The sequence below is a fragment of the Priapulus caudatus genome, unplaced genomic scaffold (assembly GCF_000485595.1).
Source record: "Priapulus caudatus unplaced genomic scaffold, Priapulus_caudatus-5.0.1 Scaffold204, whole genome shotgun sequence".
Classification (NCBI taxonomy): Eukaryota; Metazoa; Priapulida; class Priapulimorpha; order Priapulimorphida; family Priapulidae; genus Priapulus; species Priapulus caudatus.
The window spans coordinates 47,356-66,067 of NW_014577265.1; the positions used below are offsets into that span (position 1 = coordinate 47,356).

The following is an 18,712-nucleotide window of genomic DNA, read 5'->3' on the forward strand; positions in this document are numbered from 1 at the left end:
TATATATATATATATATATGTATATATATATATGCGTTTATGCGTGAATGTGTGCGTGCGTGCATGTGTGTGTGTTTAGAAACAATTTACGTTAAAATTGATTGGTCCTAATTTTGCTAGACGTGAGTGTTCTCCGTGAAATCGGTCAACACACCCAGTATATGAGTATACCCACAACACACCCGTGTGTGAGCAATGCCCTGAATCGCATGACTTAATGTCAGAGTTTTAAGGCTTGTCTCGCATCAATTTCACGCCTCAGACGTTGCGATAATATTGCGATATTACGACGTATCAAACTCGCTCTGTTTTCTCACTGGGGAAATTTAACAACTGGCAGTGTGTGCGTGAGAGCAAGCAACGAGGCTCCGTGAGAGATGTGCGCAACCAATCCCTCACACTCCTCCACAAAGAACCTTGTCTCGAGAGTGGTGCCATAATCCCAATGAATTATTAATGACGTTGAATGAGTTTCACGAAATATTTGCGATAAAATTATTGATACCTTGTAAACTCGTAAGCAGCTTATGTTCCTCGAAGTGTTTGTCTCGTCCTGCTAACATTAGAAGTTATGAAATGTGTAACACTTGCTACTTAGCTGTGTGAGTGTAAGGACATTCTTACTCTTGTTGTGTGTAATATTTCACATGATTTTTACTAGAGCCCCCCCCCTCCCCGTGTGCAGTCATTTGTGAGTAGATCTTAAATTTTAACATTTAAGGCATTAAACATTTAAAATGGAAATGTTTTTAATTGGTAAAAGTTTTGTTTGTTTGTATTCGTTGCGGCAGTATTGTTTGTAGTCGCCTAAATAGGTTGCCTTGTTGTGCTGTAGCAAATCCACACCCTCAGTCGATGTTGATAGTTTGCAAAGAATTCGAAGTGGAACTTCGAGAATTTGTAGTACGTAATTTTGATGACAGCTCTATAGGAAATCCATGAACATGTTCAGAATGCAATTTCCTTTATTGCTGCATTGATGAAGTAATGGGAAACGCCTCGTAATGCGGTTATTTCACTGGAGACTCCAGTTTAACATGCTGTCGTAATGCGGTGAGGGAGGTTGGTAGCGATATTACTGTGTAAGCGGCAAGCCCATGAGGGATGCAAGTGCAAATGAATTTAGCTAATGTCGTATGGCAGGTTTCACTCGTTGAGTTCGATGCGCAAAAGCAGAAATTCTAGAAACGTAAAAGTTGACGTCAATGGCGTATAGAATCCCGGTTTTCTAAAGTTGGCGATTTTATTACCGAGTAGGCTATGAGTTAATGCATGCTTCAAGTGAGCTTGCGCATCCCACACAATGATGCCAGCGCTTCGTACACAGCTAATGAATCCTAGTCCCCCGATTACATGCCCTTTGTGCTGTGTATCTTGGCACGCACGGAAATCTGCATGAGTCGATGATATAGCAGAGCTGTGTGCGGTGGGGATTTGTGAGCTATACATAATACACCCAGCATCAGCAAGTCCAACGTACGTGCGTACCAGGCACGTTATCACACAGTACTCTTAATCAAGGCTTACGACTCGTGTAGCAGCAGGGAGTGAGTGTGCAGCTGCTCCTATATCTGCTGGCAGGAACTCGCACACTTCCTTCCGCACCTGAAGAAAATGAGGCAGGCTTGCCATGCGAGATTGACTACAGTAAAAACCCGCATAAAAGAACACGTGTTTTGGGGGTTCAGGCTGACTTTGTTCTTATATATCAGGTGTTTTCTGCAAAATCAGCCTGAAAATGTTCTTAAGGTGTTCTTAAAATTGTTTCTAAAAATTAATACTGTACTGTACTGCATAGACTACCAACAGATGAAATCAATGTGCAACCACAACATTTTTTAATTATTAATTAATGAATGGAACTAATTAATTAAAGACCGCCTGTTGACCGACATGCTTTGCGGCCGTGATGGTAAACAAACAACTCTCTAGCCTTATCGAAATTTGAAAACGGCACTAGAATAAACTTTGAACGACCCGTACTATAAATAATTCTTAATGACTATACGTAGCAAATTTCGCGCGATACGCTCAAAATGGAGATCGGTAGTCAAAGGCGAGCAACCTAAGCATTTTCATATGATACAAAAATCGAAACCACGGCTGCAAAGCATGTCGGTCGACAGGCGTTCTTTAATAATTAATTAATCAAGGCAATAATATTACATTGGGGAGGGGTAGCAATCCTGGATTCTGATTATAAACAACTTGGAACTCAGCAAAAGCCAAGTAAAGTCAAAATGCACCAGCTCCAGAACCCCCCCCCCCTACAACACAATCCTACAGGCAAACTGAGTCGAGGAAAATGTCAGCATCCAGTTTCTTAAAATTCCAGTCTAATTATCAGATCCATTTAAATCTGATAATTTTCCAAACCTTGGGGTGAGATCTTTACATCATCAGAGCCATCTGCTGTTAGCAAACAGCCAGTTTTCTCAAACAATCTCTTCAAAAAATTCTGATCATTACTTAACTCACTCCACGACTCCCCAGTCCATTGGGTCATCAAGATCGTTCTTTCCTTCGCTGAAAGCTTATCCTGCCATTTATCGAGATTGTTCTCCTCTTCGAGCCATGTTTCCATTGCTGCACCAATTTTAACTTTCATCATCCAACCACATCCTGCATCAATGGGCTGGATTTTGTCAGTGTGATTTTCAGGCTGCATATAAACTAGTATTGATCTGATTTCTGCATGTTTCGTGGAATTATTGACTTTGTTGGAAGCTGACATTGTCTGCAAACAGAACTTTTTCTTCTTTGTCATTCCCAATTCCTGGAATAAGTGTGCCCTGGACCCACAGCATGTTGATTTCTTCATCCATCCAGGCATTTCGCTGGAAATACACATCAACCCTTTTGTCATACTTTTCTTTCTCTCCAGTGGCCACACGCCCTTTTCCTCTGAAGATAAGGGCTGGCTTCACATGTTGTTCCCCAGCAGCCCTAATACAAAGTTGTAGGGTTGCCTGTCGCTTATCTAAACCAGATGATGGTTGTGACACCCACACTTGCTTAGCACCCAATGTGTCGTAGGTTTTATCTTGCTCATTTACAAATGGGAGAGGAACCTGGTCGACATTGTATCTATTTTTAGGCATCCATCTTCCATACTTTGGGTTAACTGTAGAGGACTTGTTTCTTCTCCTTTGTGTTTTCAATGCTTTCCTCAAATCCCTGTGGAATTTCTGGATTTTATCCCTGCCATCATCTGCACAGACCTCTGATTTTTAAGAATAAATCTGCGAACACCATGTTTTGCTATGGTTTCAATAGTTAATTGCTTATACTAGAAAAAACGTGGTGACAGTCAATGTGCACAATAAGAAGGCCATGTGTACACGCATTCCGTAGTAAAAGCAATTACAGCCAGGCAAAAACTAAACGAGGTAAAAACCATAGATTTCATTGACCAACTCCTAGAAATCACAGCTGCGCAGCCCTTACTAGGAAACGTTTAAAATCACCTGCTGACACCTACGTCAGCATAAACGTCAGAGAATGACGTAAGTAACGCTGGAAATTAGTATATAAGAAAGCTCTGCTCGCATTCAGTCACACTTAGCCATCGGCAGCATGTCAGCCGGAAATTGCTAACGACAGAGCTGGCAAACCAATATCGAATCGCTTGAAGAACAAGAAAAATCTATTCGTCAAAGGACACACCGTGCATGGAAAGGTCACCACCGATGCTGACACAGCCTTTGATGGACAAGCACAGGACCAGTGCTGTTGGAAACGACTGCCGAGAAGCACATATGACGCTGTAATTGTGCGCTACGAATGCGACAGTACTATGGATGCCATCGACGTTAACAACCGTTCGACCGGCGTAAGATTGCTGAGACCCACTGCGCCCTCTGCGGATTCTTCGCAAGAGGTTGGCATGAGCCGCCACCTGGTGGAAAGCGAGGGCGGGCCTGACCTGAGAGACAACCGGCTATACAACAGAGCGAAAATGGCGCAGATGTGGAACCAGTCGTTCAGGGAGCACGCCGGCCACAGTCCGGCATGCGACGGAGACCTCGCGTGGGACGAAGATGCACAGGCGCAGAGAGGAGCAGTCTGGTGTGAGGTGCTGAGGTGCGAAGCGTGCCCGTACAAGTCACCAAAGCACAAACTTTACGACGAAGTGCCATCGTCGGGCAGGGGAAGAAGAACCGCAGCGCCAAACGTCGGCATGCACGTCGGCCTCATGTCGACGGAACTCGGCTGTGCAGGCATGCGGCGCATTTTCGGAACGATGAACGTGCCTCCGCCTGGCGAGTCGAGCATGCAAGGAAATGCGAACAAGGTTGGCACGGCAATAGCCGAGCTAAACAGGAAAGACATGGGATTGGTAAGAGGTCGTGTAAGAGCATGGAATGAAGCGCGGGGCCTCTCGCCCGACGCCCCAATACGAGTCGAAGGGGATGGCAGGTACAATAATCCGCTGTGGGCCGGTGCAGGTCGGACGCCCTTCCAACCGGCTTCGCAGTGCGTCTACACGGTGACTGAGAACGTCAGCAATGAAAAACTGATTGTTGGAGTGGACATCTCCAACAAACTATGCAAAAACGCTGCTCACCTACGAGCGTCCGGCAAAAACGTGACGTGCCCAAACCACCCCGGCCACTGTTCTGCAAACTTGCATCTTGACGAAACCATCGGAGACGAGAAGCTCTCAGCGGGACAGATCATGCGAGATATCGGTAAGGACGCGGATCCGCTGCACATTGGCATCATGACGACAGACGGCAACAGCAAGGCTGCGCTCGGCTTGCAGGAAGCTGCCGGATCTGAAAAAGTAGAGTGTTTATTAGACGCGAAACACCTGAATGAAAATCGGCGAAAGTCGTTCTTAAAACTAAACTTCAGCTCTAAAATATTCCCTGGCAAAACCAAAGATGAGCGAGAAAGAGTGAAATGGCGAGTCGCACACGACATGAGGCGACGATGCAAGGCAGAATTTCAGGCGGCGTACAAAGCATCGCGAGGGAGCTACAGCAAATTACAGCAACAACTCGCCCCCGTACACGAAGCGATCGCGCACTGCTATACGGCGAATTGCGGACGCGCATGCCGCATGCATTCGCTCGTTTGTGGCAGGCAGAGCCCTTGGGACACGAGTTACCTGCCCGAGGGACTCGCACCGACCGCAGCGGACGCCGCGCTCCTGGAAAGGTGGATCGATGATCGCTTCAGCAGGCCGACGCTCGAAAAACCCGTTTCAACACGAGCACGCAGAAATCGGAAGCCATCAACAAATCGTACCAGACGTCAAATCCCAAGTGCGCCTGGGGCGCATTCACGGGCAAATTATTCATCTCAACAGAGGCGTCGCCGCGGCAACGGCCGAGAAGTGCGAGTTCGTCGGGGCCGCACTCGTTTCCGGAAGCCGGTCCGCCAAGTACCTGCAACAGGAAGAGCATAGGCGCAACGCCATTAAGAACCAGCAACGACAGCAGCTACAGAGACAAAGGCGGTGTTATGCAAGAAAGGTCAAATATTCGCTTCACGCAAGAAAAGCCGAGGTGAAAGGTGAGGCGACATATTCAAAAGCCTTGTTAGACCCACGTCCGAAGCTTGACCACGCCTACTGTCAGTAGATGTTACCTACCGTGATAGACAGACTCTATCTCTCATGTCTATTTTTTTGCCATTTGAAGTTAGTTAAATTGGTTAGTTGGTTACTACTTGTTAGTTGGATAGGTAGGGAGAGTGCAAGCAGGATAGGGAGAGTGGCCAACGCATTTCGGTGGCACTGCATGGAGGCAGTACTTCCTCGAATTGTTAGTTGCGGGTGGCTCCAATGACAAATGCGAACAGTTTACGCACAACTTGTTATGACAAAGATGCGATACGTGCAAATTTCGAGGAAGACTCGTGCAGTTAGTACTCAGCATGTAAGCTAGTCTATGTGCATGCATTGACGTCCAGTAGTGTCTGTTAGGAAAAGGAAAACAAACACAGAAATAACACGCACGAATGAACCTAACCAAACAAAAAAAAAAGGATCGCCCATAGCTATAACCAAACACACAGCGAGAACGAATTTCTTTCTTGTACTAATCCAAACAGCAGAAGAACACATGCTATTAATTATATAACAAGGCTGAAATGTCCGAAATTTTGCAGCAAAAAAAATCTGGCTCTTTGCTTCGTTTTCGATCGACATGCAAATGTAACGGGAAATACTGAAAATAATGGCACTTATTTACAACACGAGTTAAGGTACCACCATGGGATATCATGATCCATAGGCGGCCATACTTACGAAAAAATTCCCATAAATCAGCAGAAGTTTTTTTTACAAATAATAATGCCATCCTCTGAATCCAAGTCGCAAGTGACACCATATATGTTATTAAAAAAACAATTCTTCCATAATTTCTCTTGTAAACAACATTTTCCCAGCACACACTCGAAATGGCCAATTTACAATGTGAATCTGCACAAAAAGTAGGCTTTCTTTGAAAATTCCTGGGCCGCCCCAGCAACGCACCTCGGACGAGCCGTTTACACTGTCGGATTCAGAAAAGATTCTAGTTTCTGAAATTAACAATTGCAAAGAGTTCTAACCCTTTCTAATGAGAAATACAAAATTCAAGCGCACGCAGACACTCAAATACGATCTCATTCCTAACCTGTCCCAGCGCTCATTGGTGGATTTCCCACCGTGGTACCAGAGCACTTAAATCAACTTTAAGTTCTTTTAAAGTTGATTTAAGTGTTCTGGTGGTACCTACAGCGATTTTCTTGAAAATTACCCAAAAGGCATTTCGAGTGAGGGAAAGTGAAGCTTCCATCTTGAATTTCTCTTGGGGAAAGTCAGCTTTCGGCACAAATCAAACTATAAAATGGCAGATGAATACGAAGTCTATGTTCAGGCAAGCGTGCGTGGGTACCATGCTTATTTTAAAGATGCAATGGTGTATATTGGGGAAGTTATGGACTGGGAGATGGAACCGGAGAATGACCATGACAGTTATGCAGTTGTCATATGGGCATTCCATTGTATGTAAATTAGCTGATAGCGGCGCCATATATTCGGCGCCATAGATATATATTCGGCGGGAGAACCAGAGCGGGATAACCAGAGCGGGAGAGATACGCTTTGTGAGTAACAGTTGTGAGCTGACGGCGTTATGACGTGCTGTCGTACCGTTGCTGGTCGTTCTTAATAAACTCAGTTACTCTACGTTATACGAGAGAGACTGTCGTCATTACTCTGCAGCGTCATCATTAAACTAGTGCCTACGTCATTACACGGGAACACTACCTTATTACACAGTGGCCGTATGGAATAAAGACGAGAAGATTGTTGGACACGTACCAATCGAACTATCCAAGATTTTTCATAAGTTTTTGTCAGAGCATGGGAAAATTGAGGCGGAATGTATTGGCAGTAAATTTAACACAGGCCAAGGTAAAGGACTTGAACTTCCAGTTGACTATAGACTTGTTGGGAATGCTCGCTACTTGAGAAAGCTGATTACAAGGTTACAGAAGAAACATGGAGAAAGAAGGGTCAGATTGGAAAATCAGTGACCTACGAAAATGTGTTTGATTCACCATGAAAACTAGAACAGTTCAACTGAAAGGTCAGGAGTTCGGAGTTGTAAAATTAAACAATTTTTTGTCAGCATGTTGTGTCTGCAGCAAATTAAAAATGTGATTGACAGAAGGTAAGAGTCATTTAGTTTATACATCAATTAGCCAAGTCTAAAAACAGTTGCTAAATGTACCCTGGAAATTCCCATGTACCTGCTGTGAAACTCTATATGTGCAATGCCTAGCACATAAATTCTTAGTACTGTACTGTACCCTGGTAGATTACTGTATTCTAATCTAACTAGCAGCCAATTTTTTTATATAAGAACAATTTTACTTTTTCAGGTTGAATGTGTTCTTATGTATATGATATTTTTTGACCACATTTCAGCCTGAGTGTTCTTAATCCACTTGTTCTTTTATGCGGGTTTTTACTGTATTGCGCAGGTGCATGGTTTCCTGACTGGCTCAATCGCCTCGGTAATTTCCACAGCTCTGTGTACGCGCAGCACGCGAGGCCGCTGGCTATTTTGCATCGAGGAATGACCGAAGAGGCTCACACCGTGCGGCTTGAATGTGTTGATGCTGTGAGAGTGCCGATTACACTGCAGAAGTGCAGTCGCAGCTTCAGCGTTGACGCTGTACTGGCCAGTATAAACTGCGCGTCACTGTGACCGTACTCTGTATGCCCCGATGCCCCTCACGCCTCGCCAGTGTCTGTCTCCGCCGCAACTCGCGCAGCTTTTCCTCCAGCGTTAGTAGAGTGACCGCTGCGATCGCTGCCGGTATGCTGCGCAATCATGGCGCTTCAGTGACGGCAGGCGCGCACAAGAGAGAGTGAGAGAGAGGGGGGGGAGAGAGATAGAGATAGAGAGAGGGGTGGGTGAGAGAGAGACAGAGAGAGGGGGGAGAGCGGCAGAGAGAGAGAGAGAGAGAGAGAGAGAGAGAGAGAGAGAGAGAGAGAGAGAGAGAGAGAGAGAGAGAGAGAGAGAGAGAGAGAGAGAGAGAGAGAAGAGACGCGAAGAGAGAGAGAGAGAGAGAGAGGGAGAGAGAGAGAGAGAGAGAGAGAGAGAGAGAGAGAGAGAGAGAGAGAGAGAGGGAGAGAGAGAGAGAGAGAGAGAGAGAGAGAGAGAGAGAGAGAGAGAGAGAGATGGTTCACACTATCGTCTGCTGCCTGGCTTATTGATGGCTGCTGGTTAGCGTGGCCTGCATGTACGCTCAAGTGACGCTGCATGCTACTGAGTAGTCATGGTGGTGGAGCTTGCCATGTCATTGTGTCATTCGTTTCGACTTACTGGCGCTCTATTGCAAATTTAATTCGAAGCTGATCTATTTGCGATTGAACGCGTGTGATGCGCGCGATATTGCACGGCAATAGAGTTTTCCAAATAAATGTTCTGTACGTTGTTGAGCATTGCTTACACAAACGATATGGTGGCTATCTATTCACTCTTACAAATGGCAAAATAAAGCTAGATGGAGATTTAAAGCTGATAAAAATTTTGTGTTGATAGCGTTTAATTGAGATAGTGGCTTCTGAATCTTATCATCTCTATCTTCCCTTCTCTACAGAGTTTTGTTGACATAGGACTCTGGTGGCTTTGTGCTCATTGCATTATACTATCTTATAAGAGCCTTAGTCTATTGTAGTTGTGGGATTGGCAGCCTTGCAGAGTGCTCAGAAGCGTTTCTCATTGTGCTAGACATGTGTGACCACATATCATGCTGCTATTGGTTACTACTTTACAAATGTTCCTAGAATTGTTCGACATTCAGCGCACATTGACGAACATTCGACGAACAGTGTTCGAGATATCAAACATTTCCGATCTTCAGAAACATTGTTCGGAACAAATGTTCGGCGACTTTTTTCACCGCACATTGCCGAACATTTCATGGAACATTGCTACGATAATGTTTTTGAGCAAAATGTTCGGCAATGTGCGCCGGACTTTATCCGAACAATCAGTTATCCAAACAAAATACTCCTCGCCCGTCTCGTTCGTGGTCGAGGTTTAACTGTACTGTCACTACTGTGATATTGTCCCAGTGTTAGAATGCGCAAGTGATCTATCACCTCATTATTATGTTGATTGTCAATGTTTTTTTTTGCCAGGCATTATACAACACGGCACTGACTCACGCAGTCATGGGACAGTTCTCGAACTCCTCCAGTTACTTAGAGCTGGCTCTCACGCTGTCACTGGATGAACGCAGCACGGAGAAACTGCACAAGGCTCAGGACTACGTCAAGGTAGGCAGGGTTTATTCTGAGGGGAAATTAGACAACGGCGGTGCGCCACTGTGCCTCTTATGTATAAGAAACCCTGGTAGGTGTATGAGCGGGTCAGGACTACGTCATGGTAGGCAGGGTTTCTTCTGAGGGAAAATTAGACAACGGCAGTGCGCCACTGTGCCTCTTATGTATAAGAAACCTTGGTAGGTGTATGAGTGGGTCGGCTGGATGTGACGCGGCTGATGCAGGCATCCGCGCACAATCGTGAACGCAACGGCTCATCCTGTTTTTCATAATACGGTTCACGGTTTTCAATATTTCATCTGATCCATCACGTGGTGAGTGATGTGAGCCATATTGGCTTCCTTGTGCAGGAGTGTCATTCTGTGGTTGGATTGAGATCGTTTCTGTTTGCCTTAATATCATAGGATGCGATGCAAGAAAAGTTGAATTTAGATGTCGAATGTGCCTCTGTAACGGAATAAGATGAGATCAAGACATTGCTACCCTTTGATCTCTGCATTGGAAATGTTCTAATATTCTAGGACTTACACTAGATTTGTGGCTTCTTGTATATTGCTATTTTCACTGTGATATTTATAGGTACCATACAAATAATATTGATTCTACCGTCTACGAGATGAGTTGGCATTTAAGTTGTTATTTATTAGCACCAATAAACTGATATGGGCATCAACTGTAAATGAGATTATAATATTACATCACCTTGTTGCAGAGAATTTTACCCTTCAGTAACCACCGGAACACATATCTAGCCATGGCTAAGTGAAAAACTTGGTTATATAGAAGTTAATATATTAATCTGCAACAGCATTACCTAGGTGATGCATGAGAGGCTGTAGGTTTATTATTAATCTCATGTGCTCTTTTTCAGAGGAAGCAAGTTTTTCCTCTACACGAGCTACCCACTAATTCTATATTTCGGCCGCCAAAAACGATGACATCCAATCTCGAGAAGAAAGATTATCTCGGAAAATCTGAGGTAAAGTGAGCAGCTTGAATTACGTCATTATGCGAAATTTATATCAGTTGTTGTAGATTTACAAAAAGCTTTTCCCTAAAAAAACGTTTTAAATTTCCATATATCATCATGTTTTTATCGTGTTTCGTTTCTGCATGACGTGTACTTTTCACTAATATACAGAGTATCGTTGTCCATGCTGCCTTGCATGTTTGTTCCCTATTCAATAAATGGGCCAGTGTGTGTACGAAAGCCAAGTGATTGGCTTCAATTTTACAGTTTAAAAACTTTAAAACTGAAAGCCACTCTTAAAAGATTATTGCATTTCGTGCATAAATTTCGTGAATGTCAACAACAGCCTAGTAAAGTGTTTTCTACTATACTGCGCAACTATGGTTGCAGTGTGACAGTGCTTATCTGTGGTCGATGATGAAGAAGGAATGTTGGAGTAGGCAATTAAGAGGGAAGCAGTGGCTGGTATTTGATATTGACAGCCACTATTATTGACGGTCCATGGACAGACATCGGACGCCAGCACAATTGGTGGATTATCGTTCAGATGAGCCAAGAATCCGCATCACCTTGTGAAGAAATGACTACCATGCCATGGAATGACAGGGCGCAAAATTAGCACCGGCCCACCGGCATATGCCGGCAAATTATTTGGAGGGCCGGTAACATTGGCAAAATACCAGCCCTCCGAGCCGGTGATTTCAGGCGTGTTAGCGAGTACCTACATTTTTAGCTCACCTCGACAGCGTCAAGCTGAGCTATTGCCATGGGTCGTCGTCCGTCGTCCGTCCGTCCGTCCGTCCGTTGGTCAACATTTGGCTACGGTCAACGATAACTCAGGAACAGTTTGACCCACATGTTTGAAATTGGGTATAGTTGTTACTGCTATGCTCCCATATTAAACGTCCTATTTTGGAGTACGCCAGTCGACGTACTTTTGAGCCACGGCAATTTTTTTGCCAAAAATGGGAATTGCCATTAGTCAGTTCAGGTTCAACGGATTTTGCTCATTTTTGGTTTGTGAATGAATAAAGACTAGAGGTTTTGATATTAAAAAAAAAATATTATGCAAATTAGGTAGGGTTTGGCAATTATATAGCATATTATATAGACACGCAGATAACAAACAGTCTGTGGTGTCACACTCGTCTGGTTTGTTTTACAAGATTTCATTGACAATATCTTTAATGCAAAATTCCTGCTATGAACATATTATGATTAATGTATGTGTGAAAGCCCGCGGTGCATGATGCCTCGTTTATGGGCTGAGTGGCTACACTACAGCGCGCCATGCCAACGATCGGCATGTAGTGCCCGGATGTGCGCGCAGCCTTGAGCTCGTCTCGTGCGATGGCAGCACGGTGCGCGTTGTGACAAATGCTGTAGACGGTAGAGCAGTAAACAAGCATGTCGCGTGAGCAAGTTCTACGCATGGACTGGGCTTTGCCTGACCAGGCAGATGCCTTCAAGCTTTTCAAGCAAAGGCTTGAAATATATTTCAAGGTAAAGGGGGTAAAAGACGAGGACCAAGTCAATTATATACTGCTCCAAGTGGGAGATGAGGGTCTTCGCCGCTATAACGCGTGGACGCTAACAGACGATGAGAGGAAATCAGCGAGCGGCATATTCGCCAGATTCGCCGAACAATTAGAGCCGTCTGAAAACTACCGTATTAGTCGCCTGAAACTAATGCATTTCCGCCAAAAACAAGGAGAATCCGTTGACGACTTCGTGAATAGAAGTAAGTTACAGGCAATAAGATGTGACTTTGAGGGAAATGAGCTCAATGACAGATTGGTTGAATTGATCATTGCCAGCACCCCTATACCTGAATATCAAAAAGAGTTACTGAGCAAGGACAAAACCTATAAACTAGCAGACGCACTAGTACTAGGCAGGGCATATGAAGCGGCAGACTTACATGTACAACAGCTTAAGGACATGAGTGTACCAACTGCTGCTATACACGGTGTCACTAAACGTGCTAGTGGCATATGCCGTAATTGTGGGTTAAAACACCAGTACAAACCACGGGAACAGTGCCCAGCATATGGAGCAGAGTGCAAAGCTTGTGGCAGAATGAACCACTGGGCACGCGTTTGTCAAGCGAGCAAACAGAAACGATGGCACAAATCCCCACCACGTGGTCGGGGACCCTCAGGTGACCGTGGACGCTCAAGGTCTGATTCCAAGGGAGGAAAGCCATACCGAGCTCGCAGCAACACTCCTTACAAGAGAGATAACCATAGTCATATGCATGCAGACGCTATACACAATGCACAAGACAGTGCGGAGGACCTGGGTGAGCGATTTGATATGTTGCAATTCAGCCACATAACTGTGTCAACCATGTGTCTAGATAAGATGCAACGCGATGAAGCATTCGCAGGTTTAGACATCAAGCTACGCAACCGTCCAGGCGTACACACGCTCAGACTCAAGGTAGATACTGGTGCTCAAGGAAACACCTTGCCACTATCTGTATTTCGCAGAATGTACCCCAACATGCTCACAACGGAGGCTACCCCGCACAAGAAATTGCCATGGCAGCCAAACGAACACGGCTAACTGCTTACAACAGCACACCAATCCCGTGCCGTGGAACTATTGACATGCCATGCAGGTATAACGGTTCTGAGTGGACCGACTGCAGATTCTACATAGTGGACGTGGAAGGACCAGCTGTTATTGGTCTACAGTCCAGTGAACGGCTAAAATTAGTGACACTACACTGTGCAATCAACAGCACAAACATTGCTGATAGAGTGACAACAAAATCATCTACGAGAGCAGACGTATCTTCCATAGGGAACGTGCATGACCTGAAGCGACTGTACCCCGAACAGTTCGACAGGATTGGATGTATGCCAGGCACATTCAAGATTACAGTCGATCCAAATGCGCCAGCGCACGTTGATGCACCTCGAAAAACCCCTGTTGCACTGAAAGACGAAATAAAGAAAGAGCTGGATTACATGGAAGAAAACCACGTCATACGTAAGGTGACAGAACCATCAGACTGGGTGTCTAGTTTGGCCTATTCGCACAAGAAAGACGGATCCCTGCATGTCTGTTTGGACCCAAGATATCTCAACCGAGCACTAAAACGTCCATATCACAAGATACCTACTGTAGAAGAACTCACACACCACTTCGCAGGGGCTAAGGTATTCTCAAAGCTTGACGCGAAAGCGGGATACTGGTCAATAAAACTTGACGAGGAATCTCGCAGCTCCTCACCACATTCCAATCGCCGTTTGGGAGATATTGTTTTGTACGTCTGCCGTTCGGATTGTCCGTCTCGTAGGACATCTTTCAATTGAAAATGGATCAGATCCTGGACCAAGTGGATGGTGCAGTAGGCATAGCAGACGATGTAGCAGTCTATGCTAAAACTGCTGAGGAACACGATCAGATTCTGCACAGACTGATGTGTGTCGCCGCCAAGACTGGTCTAGTGTTCAACTCGACCAAGTGCAACATCAAATCCGACAGCATTGCCTTCTTTGGTATGACATACTCCGATAAGGGCGTACACCCTGACACAGGGAAAATAGCCGACCTGCAGGCTATGCCAAGCCCTGCTACTAAGAAGGAGTTACAAGAATTCCTGGGATTCGTAACGTACTTGTCACCGTTCATCTCCAGGTTGGCCGACAAAGCAGCACCTCTACGTGACCTGCTAAAACAAGATGTGCCATTCATGTGGGAGGACCATCACCAGCGGAGCTTTGATGAGCTCAAACGAGCAGTGACGGGAGACTCCACGCTGCAGTACTTTGACACCAGTCAGACGCCAGTACTGCAAGCTGATGCAAGCCTCAAAGGACTGGGCGCGGCTCTGTTGCAGAATGGGAAACCGGTGGCATATGCTTCCAAAACACTATCTGACGTAGAGAAGCGCTATGCATGTATCGAACGGGAGCTACTCGCCATAGTATTTGGTGTACAACGCTTCCATACATATCTCTACGGCCGCAGTTTCAAAGTCCTGACTGACCACAAACCGTTAGTCATGATTCTGCAAAAGCCTCTGACAAGAGCACCACCCAGGCTACAGCGTATGATGCTGAAGCTCCAGGGATACCGTATAGACATTGAATACCGGCCAGGAAGGGAGATGACAGTAGCCGATACATTATCGCGACTACCAAGCTCAGAAAACGAAGTTACCATTGATCTTGATGTGAGAGTTGACCTCGTGAGATTTAGCACAGAACGCCTAAATAGCGTACGAGAAGCTACCAGGAGAGACTCCACACTCAACCAGCTAAGTGAAACTATCACTACTGGCTGGCCAGAAACAATCAGAGAGATCCCTACACCAATCAGATCATATTGGTCGTACCGTGATGAACTATCAGTGGAAAATGGCATTATTCTGAAGGGACAGTGTGTCGTAGTTCCAGCTGAGGTACGGAAGGAGGTACTCGAGAACCTACACTATGGACATCAGGGCATAGAGAAAACACGCCTGCGTGCTAAGGATGCAGTGTACTGGAGCGGAATAAATAAAGACATTGAAACTCTGATCAAGGAATGCTCAGTATGCCAAGAGTACCAACAATCGCAGACACAGGAAACGCTGTTACCGCATGAAATACCTAGCCGTCCTTGGCAGGTCGTAGGCACAGACCTGTTCCAGTTCGATGGCAGTGAGTTCCTGATAATTGCGGACTACTACAGCAAGTTTCCGATTATTCGGAAACTGCCAAGCCAGTTTACCAGTAAAGTCGTTATCGAGCATACCAAACAGGTATTTTCCGAACACGGAATCCCCACTCGTGTGATAAGCAACAACGGACCTCAGTATGCTTCAGAGAGCTACAGAGAATTCGCGAGAGAGTGGTGTTTTGACCATGTAACGTCATCGCCTAGATTTCTACAGTCTAACGGTTTTGTCGAGAGACAGATTCGTACTGTGAAGAGTTTACTTAGCAAGGCGAAACGAGCGAACACTGATGTTTACATGGCTATGCTGTGTCTTCGCACCACGCCGGTAAGTCAGCAACTACCTAGCCCAGGTGAGCTGCTCGCTGGTCGCAAGTTGAGAGGAAACATCCCTGTCAAGCAGGTACAACAACATCGCGATGCAGAAAATATCCGCGAACAACTAGAGAAGCGACAGGTGACACAGAAAGAGTATCATGATCGTGTGGCAAACGATTTGCCGCCCCTCATGCCTGGACAATCAGTGACAGTCCAGGACTACAACACTAATCGTTGGCAGCCAGCAACCATTGTGTCGAAATGCGACGAGCCTCGGTCGTATATTGTTGCCAGCCCCAATGGAAGCCAGTTGCGACGGAACCGAATACATATTCGAGAGATTATTATTTTCACATAAAATATTACACATAATTATTAAGAGTATATAATGGGAGTTCTCCCATATATACTCTTCATTTCTATAATGTACATTGGTTGCTCAATTAAAACTGACTGCTTCTCACTCACTCATTTGTGTCCTTTTTTGTGGTGAGCTACAGTCATTATTTATAGCATTAATGAGCAAATAGCTCACATTACTGTTTTACCTGAAGGATATCACACCATATTTTATCAACATTTTACAAATTTGAAATCGTGAATGCAAGCATGAAACATGACATTGAGAAAAACACTTCGGACATCATTCACAATCTGCATTATAGTCAGTTCAACAGCTACTACGCGATGCTGCACACTACAATATTTTTCGGACAAGCAAGAGTCAATGAAAGTCTCTTTATTTTTGAAAAAAAAAAATTGTGAGGGCTGGAAAATTTTGGTGAGGGCTGGTAAAAAAATGCTGTTACCCCTCGGGGCCGGTGCAAAAAATCTGAATTTCATGCCCTGAGTGATCTTATCGACCTGCAATCTAGTAGTCTCGTGGTTCCCTGGCAGGTGGTCGCCTCCATGGAGAAGCTCCCCAGCAGAAAGCCGAGTCCAAAGAGCTCACCGAAGCCCGGCCGTCGGGATGCCAGCACCACGCAAACCACATATCATAATCCAAAAGACAAGCCAAAGATTGCGCTGGCCGATAGAACTCCCCAGTCCTATGGGTCCAGTTCAAATGCATCTAGTCCGTCCAAGCTACCGAAGGTCCCACCTATATCTGCTAAACCCTCTGTCGTGCCTAAGGCTGCGTCGCTGTCAGTGCCTGCTACTGCCGGTCCAGCCCCTGAACGCACTGCTGCTCTTTCAAATGGCAAGGGGAAAGTGTCATCACACTCCTCAGGTAAGTTTAGGTCTGTCAGGTCGAATTTCGTCAGTTGAGTTTTTTGTGTGAATACCTCCTGCGTTGCTGCGTTGGATGTATCGGCGGTACTGCGCTGGTAGTTGTTTTCAGTGGTAAGCAGCTGTTTTAATTGTCTTCTATTTAATTTGATGATAATATAATTATGATGTGAATCACATTTATGAGCATGTTTTCGTTGCAGGCCTCAATGTGAGTGGCAGTAGTTCCGACTCTAGCCACTCAGTTGGAAAGCCAGTGGACAAGCCAGTCATTGTCAAGGTGCACTACACATACACCTGCGCTGTGCCTGTGAGACCCAACGCTAACTATGCAACATTCCACCAGCAAGTGGCAGGCAAGCTGCAGGGTGCTAATATTAGTCTGTGGTAAGTAATGGTGCTGTCCGCTTTCTTCTCTTTTGGAAGACCTACAGAGTAGTAGCAATAATCGCATAAAACCTTGAGTGTATCCTTAAAATACCAAAAACCCAATAATTAAAATCCCAATACTAGACTCTAGGATTTTACTGCATACAACTGTACTTACTGTATAACAAATCGTCTATACCCACACGTATTTGTTACCAGATACCTAATTTAATTGTTATAATTAATTATACATCAACGCTACGAAATTTGAACGGCACCATTGACACCCGCGACCGTGCTGCCACCCTGAAAAAGTTGCGCATTTGCCAGTTAATTTTGCACGTTACGGACCGAGGGCTAATCACAAAGGTGCAATTATATTTATACCTAAAATCCTAAATGCTATTTAACCGAACGATGTTCATTTTAGGACAAATTTATCCATAATATAACTGAAACTATATGTCGTTTATAAGATATTACAATCCTTTTTCTTTTAAATTAATAAATAAGAAACACCCTCGGTCTGTAGCCCTTGGCTGAAAAGTCTTTTTGCCCAACTTATCAGATCGTGCGCTTTGGTGGCGCCACCGTCGTTGTAATCAAACTGTAGTCGTTAGTTTTAAAACATTTTTTTATAATATTTCTAATGGTGATTGAACCATGAAACTTTTTATGTAGCGTAATTTTAACCTACATTAACTGAAAATAACCCTAGAACCTAGAGTAAACGATCCCTTTAAGCTTGTTTGGATAATTTATCTCCCAGTAACTGTAGAGTAGTACTAAACAGTGTTGTAAAGATATGTTATAGTAGCATTTATAAAACTTTATAAAGTTGAGAAAGTAATACAGTAATATACAATTAGCATAATAATTAATATAGTTGTAAAGAACTTGGCAAATACAAAAGATTAGGGTAGTCATTTTTCCAACGTACAATGTTTTCAGGTATAAGAAGCGGAAAACAAGCAGCCTGCAACGCGTATCAGCAGATCGGGATATGCATGAATTGTGGGATACGGCTTGCCCTTCAAGCTTTCTTACTCTATGGTGCTATGAACTTATAGGAGAGGTTGGTGCATTATATCTGAAGTGATTGGTTGTAGCTCATATAACGACTATGATGTGCATGTCACTATGCGTGCACGTGTTCGTGAATGATAGCAGCATGAATCTGAGTGACCTTACTTACAGTTCTCCCATATATCGATAACATCAGGAGTAGATAAAGGGAAGGAGTGTGACATGAATAAACAAGGGAAATTCGTCATTTACTAGCCTTATAATACCTACGATTTACTACGCGTAACTCATCCAACTTGAGCTCAAATCGGACACAGTACATTCGCCCATCATCG

General features: G+C 44.7%; 1 protein-coding gene across 1 annotated transcript in view; it reads left to right on the plus strand.

The window, feature by feature from the left end:
- The window catches only part of LOC106807264 (neutrophil cytosol factor 2-like), a gene marked incomplete at its 5' end in the record, with an annotated part of 34,755 nt that overhangs the window by 1,959 nt on the left and 14,084 nt on the right, over positions 1-18,712 (plus strand). The window contains 5 exon segments of the mRNA XM_014809559.1: positions 9,650-9,787; positions 10,665-10,772; positions 16,650-16,983; positions 17,186-17,369; positions 18,303-18,426. Coding sequence (XP_014665045.1) covers positions 9,650-9,787; positions 10,665-10,772; positions 16,650-16,983; positions 17,186-17,369; positions 18,303-18,426 — 888 coding nt within the window.